Source organism: Sinohyriopsis cumingii, chromosome 11 (genome assembly GCF_028554795.1).
Source record: "Sinohyriopsis cumingii isolate HCF-2022 chromosome 11, ASM2855479v2, whole genome shotgun sequence".
In the NCBI taxonomy this organism is placed as follows: Eukaryota; Metazoa; Mollusca; class Bivalvia; order Unionida; family Unionidae; genus Sinohyriopsis; species Sinohyriopsis cumingii.
The window spans coordinates 110,246,374-110,264,481 of record NC_142971.1 but is presented as its reverse complement, the minus strand read 5'-3'; the positions used below and the strand labels follow the sequence as shown (position 1 = coordinate 110,264,481).

General features: G+C 34.8%; 1 protein-coding gene across 1 annotated transcript in view; it reads right to left on the bottom strand.

Annotated features, from left to right (window-relative positions):
- Nucleotides 1–18,108, bottom strand: part of LOC149789283 (A disintegrin and metalloproteinase with thrombospondin motifs 9-like) — a 343,799-nt gene that overhangs the window by 34,894 nt on the left and 290,797 nt on the right. Inside the window, exons 30-33 of the mRNA XM_089975475.1 lie at nt 10,879–11,049; nt 10,205–10,375; nt 3,624–3,815; nt 2,596–2,731 (exon numbers count right to left, since the gene is read on the bottom strand). Coding sequence (XP_089831601.1) covers nt 2,596–2,731; nt 3,624–3,815; nt 10,205–10,375; nt 10,879–11,049 — 670 coding nt within the window. The remainder of the gene's footprint in view (nt 1–2,595; nt 2,732–3,623; nt 3,816–10,204; nt 10,376–10,878; nt 11,050–18,108) is intronic.

Sequence of the window (18,108 nt, the reverse complement as noted above, 5' to 3'; positions counted from 1 at the left end):
GCTGTGGGATGCATACTGAATGTCTGCATGGCACCGTTTTCATTTAGGACAAAGCAGACATTATTAGAAGTCTTCATGAAAAACACCATGCCATAATGTTCATCCTATCTTGGGAGTTGTGACAACAAGATTTTTATGACAGTCATTACGGTAACAATATTGGATATACAGCTGACATCATTTTCATCTAGGACGAACTAGGTATCAGAAGTCTATTGACGACAACTCCATGTTGATATACCATCCATTTGGAAAGAAGTAGCAATAACAATATTATAAAGATATTATTTTCCATTTAGGACCAACTGGACATCATAAGAAGTCTTTTATTGAAAAACCCATGCTAATTTGACCATCCTTTCAGGTTCTTTTACAAATGGTGAACTGTGTACAGTTTTATCCATGTGTACTTAACCATCCTCTAGCTATGTTAGTCTAGCCTTTAAAGTCCCCCCCACCACCATCCAAACATTGTAAACTTTATGTTTTCAATATCCCCCATAGTGTAGGTGTTTCTTTATTCAGCAAAAAAATATCAAAAAGAATTTGGAAAAAGGTATTTGTTATTTTTGTTCAGGGGTTGCTCCTTGCCATTTGCATTTGATTATTTTACCCTGAGCTGGTCCCTTTATCTTCCTTCTCAGTATATTTTATGACATATACTTCCCTCCTCACACACTAGGTCTTTGTGGCTGGTTTCTATGTCATGGTCCCTAAATTTTAGTGATCTTGCCCAAGGATCAATATAATGTCTTATGTGTGTTATATGTGTAAATTATATTGTTTTAATCATGTTATTACATGTATATGTAGGACTGGCCTTTATATATATTTTGACTTATCTTTATTTCTTTTATTCATTTATATATATGAAATGAAAAAAATGGTGTAAGGTGTAATAGTTGCATAAAATTATGTGTTATGATCTTTCTCCGGTCTCAGTCTAGTAATATTTTTCTAAATAGTGACAAGACTGGAGTCTTTGCATATGGTATAATATATATATATATATATATATATATATATATATATATATATATATATATATATATATATATATATATATATATATATATATATATATATATGGAGAGAGAGAGAGATAGAGCGAGATTTTCTTTATTGTGTCACTGTATACATATGTATTTGCCCAGCTCTTTCCCCCATAGTAATTGTATGCTATGAGATGGGTTAGAAATCACTGCATCATGATTAACATAAATAACTACAAATCACTTGGCAAATGTGGATTCATTAGTGATGATATCAGTTATCTTCTTGTCTAGTAGCTTAATTACCTACCGGATGTAGTAATAGTAAATACCTAATATGAGATTGGTATAACATGGTTATCAAAAGTGTCTAAAGATTTCATACAGAATTCTGAATGATAAATTCAAAGACCTTCCCAAACTTTCAAAGACCACAAACATAGATTTCCAAGACCTATTTTCTCTAACAGTTTGTATACAAGTTATGTTATATGAGAAAACAATGAATGCAAAATACTACAATACTGTTTAATGATGAAATTCAAATGCTCGTTTATTATTGCGATGGCAAAGAAACTGAATGGGTCATCAAAAGAAAGAAACCAGGAAAACTCGACTACATCCGAATCTAACAACCTTGGACAATTTAAATTGTGATTATGGAAAGAAATTAAAATGTTTTGGCTTATTTAAATTTTCAAAGACTTTTAAAGACCTTAGGGTAATCTACTTGATATTCCCAAACTTTCAAGGTTCTGAAAATGCTACTTCATTTTTCCCAAACTTTCAAAGACCTTCAAAGACCATAGGAATCCTGGTCTATTAGAACAAATAACAATGATGTGTGCGCAACTATGTTCTATCAATATAATGACATTTAAAATCATTATTTTGATGAATTAACCTGAGCAAACATATCACTGGGTTAGCCTCTGGCAGTTTAGGAGTAAACTTCGCGCTATAAATTATCTGTTGGTAGTTGTGTGCAAGTAATGCACATGTTTCAAACTCAAACTTCTCTGATACCCAATTTATTTGAGTGCTGCATGTCAACTTGGCCGATATTAACATTCTGTGAAATTTTATTGCTGACCAGGAAATTGTATAAAATAGAATAAAACCGTCTGATGAGAGCATAGCTCCCAAACACATATATCAAGTTAAAAATGTGATTACCTACGTTTTATATACTGGTTCTGGATACTGTTTATTTGTCTTCAACCATTAATATGGTATGGATAGTTATTGACCTGGCCCAGTTTCCATAATACTAATACTCAAAATGAATATCAGAAACTGTGACCTACATATTAAAATATGATTTTATCATACCTACCCTGAGATTTGTATTGCACAACAGTAATATGCAAGTAATTTGATAATTTAAATAGTGTCATCATTAGTAGCTGGCAGCTGGCTGAAAATCAGTAACAAGCATGTAATCTGATAACCTAAATGATATTCACTTTAGCACCTGGCAAAAAAATGCTCTAGTTCTGAAGTAAACTTATGCAACATCAAGACATTTTATTTGACATTGAACCAGCCATGCATATTTGAATTTGACCCCCCTATTTAAAAAAAGTAAAGCTGATCTGCTTACATGGTCCATTATAGCATTGCCTCTGAGTGTCAGGTTTGTATAGTTGGGGGCAGGTCTTCTTGGAGCGTCTGCGTCCAGCATAGTCAATGCACACTATCATTCTTCTTTCAACACCGAAGCCACAGCGAACAGAACACTGAAAATTGAAGATGAAATAGAATATGCAGACATCAGTCTGGAGAAAATACAGAAAAAAACTTCATGCCCTTGTGGATTGTTAACATCAAGCTTCAAACGTGAGCTGCCTAATTGATTCTTGAAGCCACCTTGATGCATCATCATACGCTTTGTTCAAAAAAATAAAATGGTTAAGAAAAGATTAGAAAATAGATTTTCTGAAAGCAGTTAAGGTTTTTAAATGTATCAAAAGAATTTATCCAGATGACATGACTAAATTATGCAACAAAAATTCTTCTAACATTAATTTCTAACAAAAACTGTAGAATTACCAAAGTCATGCAATGAAAAATACACAGCAGGTCTACAGTATTTGGGGGCTAAAATATGGAAGTCACTTCACACTTACTTCTGATCTGCTTATTCAGTTAATTCCTTTAAGAAAATGTACAGGCAGTATTTTTCGAAAAAATTACATATTAACAAACTAAGAAGACAGATTTCTTTACAACTGTTTGGAAGGTTTTGCATCAAAAAACCCAATTTTAAACAAAATAAAAATTAAAGATCCAATTATGTGATTTATTGTACTACTACAATTAGAAATTTATTTATTTTGCTTGTTTGTGTCTTACATTTTAACATATTCTTAAAAGTATTTGCATATATACATGCAGTTAAATACTCTTCCAGTAATAATGTAAAGCAATGGCTATATAGATGGTTTTACATGCAAATACATAATTCATAAGAAAGAGAAATTGCATGATGATACTTTTATAGTTAAGATCATGAAATAAAAATATACACAGGAAAAGGTATGTTAAAATTTTTTAAAAATTAATACATACAAAAACATTTAATGCTACAACTATATCAAGATTATTTTACTGTTAGCATTATTAACATACCTCTCCCCATGGCCCAGACATCCAATGATAGGGGGCTCGACACTGACCCAAGTTACATGGCTGTGTAACATTTGGTTTATCATGGCCCTTGCATCCATATGGCACCTCGCCTGGAAGAATCCACCCCTCCTTTGTCATAGCCTGGCACACAACACGACGAGTATGAACTCCCTCACCACATGTCTTGGAACACTGTGTGAAATAAATGAAACTGTATTCTCTTGCAACACAAAGTAGTACAGTAAAACATGTCTTTAGAGACAGCCTCTTCTTCAAACAAAAAATGGTCTCAAGACAGGAGGTTCTCATAACCAGCCTGAACAAAATGTTCCAAAGTTGAATTTCAGAACTATTTAACACAGAAAAATAACCACAATAACTGTACATATATTCTGTTCTTTATTCATAGTTCTCAAAATATTGCCTGCATTCATCTTAAAACAAAATTATATAGCACTTAAGCTGTGCATCTATCATTATAAATGATTCACATTTATATCTGAAGATCACATGTACACGTATTAGCATACCAAATAGTTTCTAATTTACTCCTTGTCCTTTGCAACATTTGTTGTATTGATATTTAAACTATTTTGCAAATGGTCTCCTCTTTTTCTTTCAATTCCATTATTTCTTTCCTCCATTGTTATAATTTATCTCTTTTTAGCTGGAGGTTTGCCATTGCTATTAATATGCTAGGTGTTAACGTTATTAGTGCCAAATTATAATAACAACTGTAACAACAGTTTTCATCAGGTTTTGGGGACACACACGCACACTCACATGTACATTGTATATGTACCAATGAATGAAATAAAAAGACATAATTAACTCATCCAGAAACAGAATTATTTCTTCATAGAAAAAATTCAAAGGCTTAATTCATAGATGGCATAAAGGGAATAACTCTATAAACAAAAAGTGTAAACTGGTTGCACCAACTTGATCAGATGACAGCCTTGTGTATGGGATGTAATTAATGTAACATCAAAATAAAGCAAACAAACACAACCCTTTAAACATTGTCAGTCAAATCTGAGGCAACAATTTACCTTGCCTTCGGCATTACAATGGCAGTTTGTGACATGTACTTTATTAGCTTGGTTTATAGTTGATAACAAATGACATTAAATGTATGACCAATCTCAACAAAATCAGATCTTCACTGTTACACATGAAGATCTGACAGTGACCACTTAGGGGTCATGTTCTGGCAACCTATGTTATTAACAAGTCTTATACAATCGCGTTTGGAGGCTGAGCAGTGTGGATGAAGAACATGAACATGTTTCAAACGATATGATTCACTTTCAGATTTTTGAAAGCTGCAATTTCAATTGGCTTATTCAAAGGTCACCAGAACATGAACCCTACAAGGTCATCGTCAGATCTTCACATCGGAGATCTGATTTTAAACAGATTGATGTATGACCTGCCAAATTTACAAACTGGTAGCATCACTCCATTTTCTATAAATTCTTTTCTTCTTTTTTGTTGTTCTCTGTTTTTTATCAGAACTATCTTTACTTTTCATGTGGTCCTGGTAACAAAGGACTTAAAATAAAGGTCGGTCATTTTTTTTGTCTCTGTTCTTGTTATATGGTTGTTCATAGTGCTGGAACAATTTGCATGTACTTTAGTCTGATTTACAATTTACAATATAAGACAGGCATGACCTGTACAATTTCAAAAATCAGTAGCCCACCTATTTTTATTTTAAAAAACAGTCGTACTGGTCATAGTTAAAAATGATTCAATCATGATCAGTGTTGGTTATCTATGTATTTCTATAACAAAATTGATTTGTGCATTATGATTGTGATCATAAATGACAAGTGGTCACTCATAGCAGAATTCACTCAAAACAAATTGTATTGTACAATAGAGAGAGTAAACCAGACTCTAGCACATTATGTGATGGCAGACCCAAGTCTAAGATGTTGCAGTTGAGAACACACACACACACACACTGTGTTATGTTACATTACAAGGGCCTCAGGTGGCTGAGTCATCTAAAGTGCTCATTTTTGCCAGTCAATGCCATCTCATCTCTGCCCCCATGGATTCGAGTCTCAAGCTCTGCCAATGTAGGTATGTGAGAAAGCTGCCTGTAGCTTTCTGTTGGGCAGTTCTAACAGGGTTTTCCCATGGTTTTTCTCACCAACTATACTGCCTGCCATGTACAGCCCTTTACCTCATAGAGCATAGTGACAAAGTGCAGCACGCTATAAACAGAACACCTGTTACCTAGCAGACCGCATCCGCATAGGCATGCCTCTGAATTGTTAAGCAATGTAGTGGTGTTACGTTTAACAGCAGTTTTAACCATTTTACGTTTTAGGTAGACATCTATTATATGTGGAAAAATTGAAGAGTAAAGTCCAATTGTTATAGCTGTGTAATTATTTTTCACAGAAGAATATTTTATGTGCTATAAAATCGAGAGAGAACTAGTTCACCGTCATGTCAGTGAGGCCGCGTGACCGACCGTAGCTGCCATTTCCCATACTCGAAATTTACATGTTTTTCGTCTGCATCTACATCACTAAGTCATCTGAATTTGATAATCAATAAAAACTAATTGCTGCTTACATAAATATCATAGCCTTTACCAAGGTTATTGAATCTTTCGTGGTTGTGATTCTACTCGTGAAAACTTCGTAAGTACTGAATGAAATCCTGCCTGTGAATTGTTAAGCAATGTAGTGTTGTTACGTTTAACATCAATTTTAACCATTTTACATTTTTGGTACACATATATTATATGTGGAAAAATTTAAGAGTAATGTCCGATTGTTACAGCTTTGTAATTATTTTCCACAGAAGAATTTTTTTATGTGCTTCAAAATCTTGAGAGAACTCGTTCACCATCATGTCCGTGAGGCCGTGTGACCAACCGTAGCTGCCATTTCCGATACTCGAAATTTACAAGGTTTTCGTGTGCGTCTATATCACTAAGTCATCTGAATTTGATAATTTATAAAAACTAATTGCTGCCTACATCAATATCAGAGACTTTACCTAATTTATTGAATCTTTCGTGGTTGTTATTCTAACCGTGAAAACTTCGTACGTACTGAATGAAATCCGTGGCTGCCATTTTGGAGAGTGGAGATTACGACCCAGTTACTTTAAATAGCAGGTATCGACCAGTGTATGAATAGCGACCACGTGATCTGACGTAATTGTCATTCGCAGAAATGAATGTAGTATGTAATGGGGGGTTTTCCCCGAAGGTGGCGCTACGAAAACTAGCTCAAAATGGCTGATGTTTACCGCAGGTGTCAAAAGGCGCTTCTATGCGAATCTTGTAGAGGCGTCAAAAGGCGCTTCCATGCGAATGGAGTAGAGGCGTCCAAAGACGCTTGTATGAGGTAAAGGGACAGCCTACCTTGTACTGAGAAATGGCATTAAACCAAAGAGAACAAAATTACCATTACATTCCATGACATGACAGACTCACCTACATACCTACCTACCTACTCCCTTGTTAATCTCTGTCCAGATAGCTCACAAATCTCTTATAATGCTATAAAATCTATCAATCATCTTTTATATTCAAATAAATTGAACAGTGTCAGGGATCAAAATAAAGAAATGGATGATGATGAAGTAAAACTGTTTTGAAAAAAAGGCAATCACACTGATCATCAACCAACCAATCCCAATAGTAAAGGTTAAAATATATAATTATCATTAGATATTAATGGGGAATAAAAAGAAATATTCTAATATATCAGAAATGTTCTAATATATCAGTATATAAACATTTTTCTGACAGCACTGTAAATCAAAAGTCAAATATATTTTTAGATAGAATGCACTTAAGAAAATACCTTTTATGAACATTTGGTTTTTAAATAATTCTACAGAGAAACTGTCAAACAGTATGGGGGGAGAACTACAGAGAGTACAATTATTTCCCCTAAGGAATACAATTTTAGTTATGTCCCTTTATAAGGCTAGACATGCTTTGGTCAAGACCAATAGCGGACAACACAGAAAAGCGCCTATTACTTGAAATACTGAGGGTAAAGACCATGCCACAGACATGAGAGAGCTAATGTCTCCAAAATAATATCGTTTTGTCACATAAAAAAGTTTTCTTGCTATATTTAAATGCCTGATTTGCCAAAATGTAAATATTTCAAAGTGTACAGTTTTCTACTACTGTAGGATATATTAAGATTATAGTCTTTGTTTGTGGCTTCAATACCACAACTTCATATAATAGAATTTTTTTTAAATGTTAATTTATTTTATTTTGTCATTGGTTTGCATTTTCCATCATTATGAAAGGGATCAATATATCTCAAAAGCACTTGGCCAGTTTCTCGGACTTGCTGCACCATGCTTTGTCATTTTTGTTTTCTCTGTGTATATTAAAACAAAATTCTCCTTACTCAATAGCTCATCTGGCAATCTGACAACTACTGAAGACTGAATAATCTTTGATACAAGAACACAAGGTAATTAACAGTTTAAAAGCCAATTACAAAATATGATAGGTACTTACATCACAGTAAAATCTGATTGTAAGGTCAGCCTACATTCTGTTAACAATTTAACACTGTCGTCAACTGCTAAGTTTTTACATTTGCCTAGTTGGAGGATTTGTTCCTCAAAATCTACAGTATTAAATTTGAAGGGGAAAAAACATAACCTGCAAATGTACTTGTCTTCTCTACCTTTCTGGTTTATCTCTTTTTTTTCAATCCAGGTATAGTGTTCTGGGATAAACAGATGCTTCATTCCATTTCTCCAGTTCATACAACATCAAGACTCTCAGCAATTTACTCATGTCTTTAACTGACTTCTAAAGATCTGATATCCACACATATTAAAATCCATTAGATGAATATTTGTGCAAGACAATGAGTTTAGAATTCTAATGTATCAACAAAAGTTGCTAGCACACCACCCTCTTCCCCCTGAATGTTAACCAAAGTTTAATTCTCCTATAATCTCAAGCACCTGCCAATGACGCTACATTTTTGGACTTCATTGCTTATGACTTATCAAGGAAAAGGTGTACATATACCATGTCAGGCTATCAAATAAACCATTAAAAGTCATGCTATATAACCAATAGTCACCTAAATAATTTTCAAATTGAAAGCTGGGGGTGGGGAGAGGGTCCAAGTAAATGATTAATAAGTGACAAGTCTGAACATGTACGTATGAATCAATGAATCCTTTTTTCTTTTTTTTAGGAAGACAAAAATTAAAAAATACATTGTTAACACATTAACCCCTGAGCCAAACAGCTAGGCAGTCCCCTGCAGCATACTTGCAGAGATCATCTAATAAAGCAGTGTTAGCCTTTCCAGTACCTGTATCCCTGAGACTAGCTGACAGCAATTGGCTTGCAGATTTTTATAGAGGGGGCTACTTGCAATAAAATTGTTATTATTTTATTTGCATTCAATTAATTCAGCCGAAATTTGGCACGGCAGTTCTCAATAAACTTACATACATAATGGTATAAATTTCATGCTACATGCAGAAATAAAACTAATGCATGATGGTGAAAATAAATGATGTACTTGCCAATTTGCTTCTCTTGCCATGAATAATCCATAAAATCGATTATGAATTCACAAAGAATTATTAACACCATTAACACATGAAATAATTATATTTTATGTACACAGAAATTCCACTTGTTGTCTCTTGTAAACTGAACATCCTGTGAATACTGTACACAAATGGGCATATTTTACTTGCTCTTTACTTACCTTTCTTCCTTAGAACTCTCACTGAAATTTTTAAAACTAATAAAACACTTAACAAACCTTGAACTATGAACACTCATGTTAACAACACGTATTTCCCAAACATTTATTTAACGATTATTCAAAAGAAAAAAAAGCTCCACGAAATCAAATTCATTTGCATCAGGGTCTAAATCCGTTGCTGGTCCTTTGTACAGCCTCTTGTCAATGTGTGTTTTATCATTTACGATCATCGATCAGCTCTACTTTCATTTTCTTCTTCTTCTTTAACATTCTCATTCTCGTCACTACCGCTGTTATTTCCAGTAGCTTTTTCGATGTTACTATCAATCTCGTCTGATTAAAATCCAGAAAATTCTCCTTCAGAATCTGTCAAGTAAAAGTCTGCTCCCAGTTGCTGATTCTCATCAATTTGCATCATTTTCAGATGACATATTTTCACTATTTCTGCTGCCATCGAAGTCCAATTTTTTTCCCTCTGTTCAGCAAAGTTCACTCTATCTATGTAAGCTACAATTTTTTTGTTAAACTTCTTGTATAATTAGGAAATGGCTTCAAATCAACCAATGGTTTGTGCCAATTTAACTCATCGTGCGGAATACAGGCCTAGACAAATACTGCCTCGCAAACTCGGCGCTCGGGATACAAGCTATGTAAACTCAGCCACGTTAACGAGGCACGTGGGAGATCAGGGTGGAAAAGTACGACGAGTATTCTCGTCGCCAAGGGTTAATGTGTTAAGAAAATTATGTTTTAAAATTTGAGGTAATTAGCTGAAAAGAAGGTCTGAATAATCAGACTGCATGATGAACTGTATCAAGCAATTTGTATTTTCCCTGTACAAACCTCAGACCATGATCCAGTGTTCCATATGAATGGGCAAGGAAACTCACTGCAGCGGCGTCTGTCTTTAGGTTTGCGATCAGCGATGCAAAATTCTCCATTAACTTCATTACCATGGACATCCTCACATACAATGGCACGAATTTTAGATCCAAATCCACATGTCTTGGAACACTAAAACAAATAGTAATACTCATATTTTTTAAAATTAAAATCTAACCCTAATAATAAATGAAAATACTTCAAGGTCACTTCTTGACTTAAAATGGTAATTTCATATTTTTCACTATTTTTAAGCTTAGAAGTGATTAGGATTAAAAAAAGCCAAATTACCAGAGAATTAATTAAAAGGTTTTGACACTTAATTTTTTAGTTCATACACTGCATATACTTTTGTTTAATCCTTTTTTTTCTCAATACAATAGCGAAACTTTCTAAGCTTCTTATGAAGGTTCTTAAAGGTGTCATAAATAAATCAACTGAGAACTCACAGTCATAATTGTAATTTATTGGAATTACTCAAATTCACTACACATGACTCATTGCACAAAGTACAACACTGAATATTTATTCAGAATGATATTATTCTGAAATTCATTCATATCAGAAACAAAACAAACATAAGGTCAGAAATCATGTCAGAGGGGTGAGTATTACTGCAGAAAAAATAATCATACCTCTGACCAATTTCCAATTTTCCACATGTACTCAGAACATTTTTTGCGTTGGCACTTTGCCTCCTGCTTGAGTTTTTTCTTTCCACCACATAAAACATCATCGACGGCCTTGTTCCCCATTTGGCATTCCACTTGCCTGTGTCTCATGCCCTCACCACAGCTTGCTGAACACTGTAAGCAGCAAATTATATTTTGGTGCAAATATGGGATAATCCTAATCAGAAACACACCAAGATAAAATTTCAGGTCTACTACAAATATAGTTGACTGCAGACATCTTTTTTGCTCTTATTAACTTGAACTGGAAATGTGCTTCATACAAATTATGTAGTAACTGCAGACCAAATTTAGTGATATTTTTCTTGTTGATTGTTAACACATTAACCCCTAGCGAAGACTTTATGGGGCAGGATTTAGTAGCCAACTGCCAAGCTCTGTAGCATCATGGTCATGCACGATACACTAAAGTGGATGGTATTACAGAAAGGTAGACAGATGTAGCTCTACAATGATACCAAATAATCTGGAATATCAAGTTGCACTACAAAATACAGATAGAAAAACCTTTTTTTGGACCTGACTTTTTTTAATGCAAAATTCGCCCATGGTTGGAATCCCATTTTGTGTCTGGATTTTAGACTTTTTGGTCTCAGATCTAAGGCAAACCAGTATGAACTGCAAACAGACAGATGAGCCTTTGCAAAAAGTAGGATATGATGGGCATTTGGAATAAAGAGTGGTCTCCATACGAAAATAATGGCTCTGTTGAGCAAAAAAATTTTTTAAAAAATCCAACTTTTACCCTTCTGCTCATGAGCAAGTCAAATAGCCAACGAAAAACGATGTTTCTAACACAACTAGGCAGTATGTTATTGAAAGATCACCGGGGATTTGGTGTTTTCGAGTCTATTCAGAAATAGCTTTCAAAATGTGTTTCCTACTCGATTTTCAGGCAAAAATGGCAAAAACCTCCAGGGGTTAATGTGTTAATGGGTTCTGGGCTCATCATCATGGGAAAGAATGAGACCAATTGGGAATGGGGTCTGGGCCCATCAATTAGGGAAAGAATGAGACCTAAATGGGGAATAGGGTCTGGGCCCATCAATTTGTGTAAGAAAAGAGACCAATTGAAAACAAAATTTCCAGTCACAAAGTAGAAAAGCTGGACATTTGGCATTATGTCTTAATATTTTCTATAGGGATTGGAGTCTAAAAACAATCTCCATGATTAAAAACTCTGCATTTGTGTTCTTGTAGCTGCTTTTAAATATTTCCAACCCCTCTTAGAAATAAATAAATGATTGTCTAACAACAAAAAGATCCTACAGATACAGTGGAACCCCGCTATAACGCGATGATCGGGGTCCATAAAATCGGATCGCGTTAAAAGCGGGGTCGCGTTAATGCGGGGTTTTACAATATTTAACTTTTTTCCGAGAACATCTACGTGTATACATGTACAATGATCAAAAGTCAGCTTATCATCAGATGAATATTAACTGGAATGCATTAATTAAGATATTTCAAAATAATCGATGGCTAATATATTTAAAGGTTATTACTGTGCATTAAAAACATTTACTAATTTTTATTTGTTTGAACGATAATACAGATTGACCGATAATACCAGACTATCGCTATATCATGAAAAGTGTATCAACACCGTATGCTACCGTGCCGTCGTGGCATGCAGTTCATCCATAATGGATGTAATTTCATTGAAAATCGTACAGATTTAAAATATTCAATAATTTTGTAATAGTCTGAATTCGTCGTGTAAAATATAGGATGAACAAAATATTGAAACCATTTACTTGCCGTCTGATATCGTACGGTCATTGCATGCAGCTATTCCCGGGTCTACATACGGTGTCTGTACAAATTTCATACCGCTAAAATTTTATCATATGCGACAACTGCAAGAATAATTAACAATCAACGCATGATTTCAGCGTGCAAATAACTTTTATTTCAGATTTTGTGAACATCAAAAGAAACATGTGAAAACTGTTAAATTAATCGTTGCGCAAAGTGCAAAGTCAGTGTGGTTCCAAATTTAAATTTCATCATTTCTTGAAAAATATATCCAATGACGTTTGCTTCTTTGCTGCGAACTGTTGGGTTCTAGCAAAGTCAAGAATGTTTCTTAATTGAAGGACTTTGACGCTGTCAACATCTTGTGTTTCCAGCCACCTTAAACTTGCTTCTAAATGTACTACTGCTTCAGACACTTTTGGTGGGGGAGTTGGGGTGCCATCGTCATCGTTATCATTATCGTCACTGGTTTCAGGTTCTGATTGTGCAGCTTCATTCTTCCTGCTGACATTTGTAACAATTTCGTCATCTGATATGTGTTCGTATATAGGGCAGATGTCATCTACTGAATACCAGTTAAGGATATCATGATGACTGTGCTCGTATTTTTTGAGTGCTTCTTCTGCTAAACATACGTCGTCTTCAGTGAATCCTGTAAATTCAAGCTCATCGTCACTATTATTTTGTGTCGAGGGCGTAAAAGCTGGCCCAAGACCCTTTATCCAGCATCGTTCAATGCAGCGTGCAGTGATAGCATCCCAGGCTTTACCTCCAAGGTGACATACTTCTTTTAAGTTGAGTAATGCCAATGATGTGTTGACGGATGCGTTATTATCTGCTACCATTCCCTTTATCATTTCACGGCGATAATTTTGTTTAAATACGGAAATTATGCCTTGGTCAAGTGGCTGGATTTCTGGCGTAGTGTTTTTCGGGAGGTACGAAACTTTGATCTTGCCATCACTGCTGACAAGATTTTCCGCTGGGGGTGGGCAGGGCAATTATCCAGCAGGAGGAGAGCTTTTTCCTCCAGCTTGAGTTTTCATAAATGAGCCCGAAAATCTGGAACGAATGTTTTGTGAAACCAGTCGTCAAATATGGAGCTATTCATCCAAGCATTCTTGCTGTTAGTGTACTGAAATGGAAGTGCCTTCATATTTACATGATGAAAACATCTGGGAGCTTTCGATTTTCCAATCATCAGAGGTCTGACTTTGTGGCTGCCAGACTTGTTAACACAAAATAAGAGAGTCACTCTGTCCTTCCTCTTCTTTAAACCTTCTCGTTTGTGACTGTCAGTCTTGGTTGCAAGGGTGCGATCGGGTAACATTTTATAACATAAACCAGTCTCATCGCAGTTGTAAACTTGGTCGGCTGTGTAGCAACCGTCCTCCAGCAACTTTTTAAGCCCAATCGGGTAGGAATTGGCAGCCTCTTTGTCAGCGGAGCGGATTTCCCCAGACACAAGAACTTGGCTGATAGCGTGCCTTTTCTTGAATCTGTCTAGCCAGCCATTACTCGCCTTAAATTTGGAATCATCTCCATTGATACGGCGATCAAATTTCTCTGCTTGGGCTTTCAGAATTGGGCCAGAAATTGGAACACCTTCTGAGCGAGCTTGTACAAACCATTGGTACAAAGCTGAATCTAGGACATTGTCATTAGCTAACTTAACCCTTTTACGCTGTAAACCAGTTTCTTCTTCAAGAATGTTGGGTAGACTACGGAGCTTTCCTTCATCTGTTTTCCACCCTCGCAAAGTGGACTCGCTGATTCCTAGATCTCTGGCAAGCTGAGTTTGTTGTTTGCCCTTCTTTAGTTGATCTAGGGCATACAGTTTCTCTTTAGCAGAAAATGACTTGCGTTTTTGAACTTGCTTTTCCATAACAGTAAAATATTTTTTTATATAAGCAAACAACGTACACAGATAAAGCTCGATAACTAAGTAATGAAGGCCTGCAATGGTTACGAATCACTTTTTATATAAAACAAAATTAAGCTGAACGGATGTACAATTTCATACCCTTTTAATTTACAGATAATAAAGTGGATATTATTTACTTCAACTGTTTGTTGTTTGATCACACCGCCAAGCACAGCATACATGTTGGCGGCTTTCGTCCTTGGATGTTTATTAAACTGTGCGACTCTTGTATCAACCACAGCTTTGTCTGCTGCTTGGCTGTGATTGCAGTTAAATAAGAAGCCCATGTCGGCTATTGTTTGAGCAACGACTGTATACAGAATTCATGGAAGACAATCACAAAGACGATTTACTGGCTTTACTCATGGATCCGTAATAAGTAACACTTCCGATAATGTTTACTTCGGCTTAACAATTCAAAAACCTAATGAAACCAGTTTTCTCTTCTAGAGTAGAATACGGAACTTCACCACAACCTGTTCAAATTGATAAATTTCAGAAGCCAAGCGTTGTACACACTATTTCTCGTACGTTATATATATCGTATTATTTTAGAATTCATACACGATCACTTCTCCAAAATCACTTAAAGAACCTGGATAAATTGTTAAGTTCCGATCGTTTATTATTAAAAGTCATACGCGAATTCTTCCACCAAATTATAATAAACGTTTTACACACTATTTCTCGTACGTTAAACAAATATTTTCACGGTCCGATAAAAATACACGTAAATGAATTTCAAATTTCAGGAACCATGCCACAATCATATTATTTTAAAAGTCACAACTAATCTCATGCCCAAAATGAAGTTAATTTCTTGTTGTTTTTTTTTTTACTTTTCTCCAAATTTTTTTTCTCCATGTGTGAATGAATATATGAAATTTCGGGAGCCATGCTACGACCGCATTATATCCGAATTCGCGTTATGGCGGGCCGCGTTATAGCGGGGTTCCACTGTATAAAGAATTATACATTACTCTTCAATTCAAATGAAATTTATTTGAGATTAAGCTGAATGATTTCTATCCTTTTCAAGCTATGGCATAAATGGCCTTTACATATGTGGTTGTAATACTGTATGAACTCAGAAGTTGAATCCAACTTAAACAACATAGACCTTAATCTGTTATCACATAATGTGCTGGCAGATATGGATCTATGCTGTTTGTTCTATGATTACTCCCAACAAACTGCATGGACCCAGATCTAATAACACATTATGTGATGGCAGATGTAGATCTGTGCAGTTTGCAGTGGGACTTTACTTATAAGCGAGTACTGACAGTGACCATGAAATACATACAGTGTGACACCACCATAAAATGCCCCGTGATAATGCGAATTTGGATATAATGCAGTTTGGTGTGGCTCCTGAAATTTTATATATTCATTCGCACATAAAAAAATATTTTTGTTCAAAGTACATGAGATGGTGTATTAAAAAATCTATTATCATTTTAGGGAAGAGATCACGTATGAATTTGAATATAATATTTTGAATATAATATGATTATGGCATGGTTCCTGAAATTTTTAATATGTGTATGTGTATTTTTCTTGTACCGGGAAAAGATATTTTTTTAAGTATGAGAAATAGTGTGTAAAATGTTTATTATCATTTGGAGGAAGAGTTCGCATATGAATTTTAATATAATATGATCGTGGCGTAGCCTCTGAAATTTAACAATCTCACCAGGTTTTTGAAGTGTTATCCAAAATAAACATTGGAAATGTTACTTATTACTGATCCATGAGTAAAACAAGTAAGTTTTCATTGTAATTGTCTTCAATTAATTATGTATACAATCGTTGCTTAAACAATAGCCAACATGTGTTTCTTCTTTAACTGCATACACAGCCAAGCAGCAGACAATGCATTGGTTGATAAAAGATTCTCACAATAAACATCAAAAAATGAAAGCCGCCAACATGTTTTCTGTGCTTGGCGGTGCAATCAGTTGACCAGTAAATAATGTCAGCTTTATTAGCTGGAAATTGAAAGGGTATGAAATTGTACATGTGTTCAGCTTCAAAAAATTTATAAAAGAGATCCATGACCATTGCAGGCTTACTGCACTTAGTTCTTGGGTTTTACACGTGTATGATGTTTACTTATGAACTTGTTATTAATTTCCTATTTTAAAAAAAATATATTTTACTGTATTGGAAAAGCAAGTTCACAAATGCAAGTCGTTCTCACACTTTGCTTTCGGATTAGTATAGTAAAAACTTGGAATCTGCCGCCCCCATAAGATAGCTTACCAGCAGGCCTAGTAAATTTAAACTATGTTACATCGACTTATACCTGCATGAAATTGATAGGAATTTTTATATATATATAATAAATGGCAAGTATTATAATTGTTATGTCTTTAATCTTCAGACAGACTAGACAAAACTCAGCACAGATGAAACCTGACCCGGTATTCGCCATTTGCGTTAATGGTCACATGACTTCACAAATCTCAACAACGACATCGGAAGTGCAATAGTCACCTGATATCAACAACAAACTCCTTTTTAATGTTGTTGTACAAAATTTCAATTATATTAAATGAAAGTCTAATACCTTTTGTAAAAACCAGAAAGAACATATAATTCTCAACATTTGTATTTCGAGAACGACTGCAAGAAGCTTGGCCAGTCTGATTCATCAAGCAGAGTAGTCTGGTTTCCTGCTTCGTATGCTCCCTGCATGAGAGAGCACATGTCACCGTGGTAGTCACATGATAAAACAAAAATCTGGAAGCTGGTCTCAGAATAAATATAGAGAATTTTGTGCCCTTTCATTTTTGTATTTTTATTTCATTGACTTTCATTTTAAAAAGTTCTACAATATTTGAAAATGATGGTTGCGAGATTATGTGTTCTCGTGCGACTAGCAATCGAAATCGCTAACACCAGCTCAAATGTCATCAACGTATTATTTTTATCGTCGTTCAGCAGATTAAAGATGGATTTTAATACTCAAAATTTTTGAAAAAAAAATAATTTTCATATCGATTTTATGCAGGTATTAATCGATTTAACAATGTTTAAGTTTGCTAGCCATCTGCTTAGCGGCTATGCTTTAATGCCACTATGTTGGCCTCTTGTGATGCTAGACCAGTTTTCATACCTTTCTTAAAAATAAATAAAACATATGGACACTGAGCTGTGAATCAAAAAGTCTACTAGATGAATCTAATCCACTGAGCATTTGGATTGTCTCAACAAATATATTTATGGCAAGCACCCAGGTGATCCATAATGCAACCACCTAATATTCTGGTTGGAACTCGATAAATTTAACTCATGATCAGTTCAGTTATGACTCAATTACGTAATTGTTTCTGGCGTCAAGTTGTAAAGAAAAATATCTGATGTGTTCCTGACTTTCGTCAATATTTGCAAAATTCAAATACTTTTCATGATTGGGAAAAAAGTTATCATTTCTCCTGACTTTTTCCCAGTTTCCTGGTAGCATGAGAACCCTGATAACGATTTAC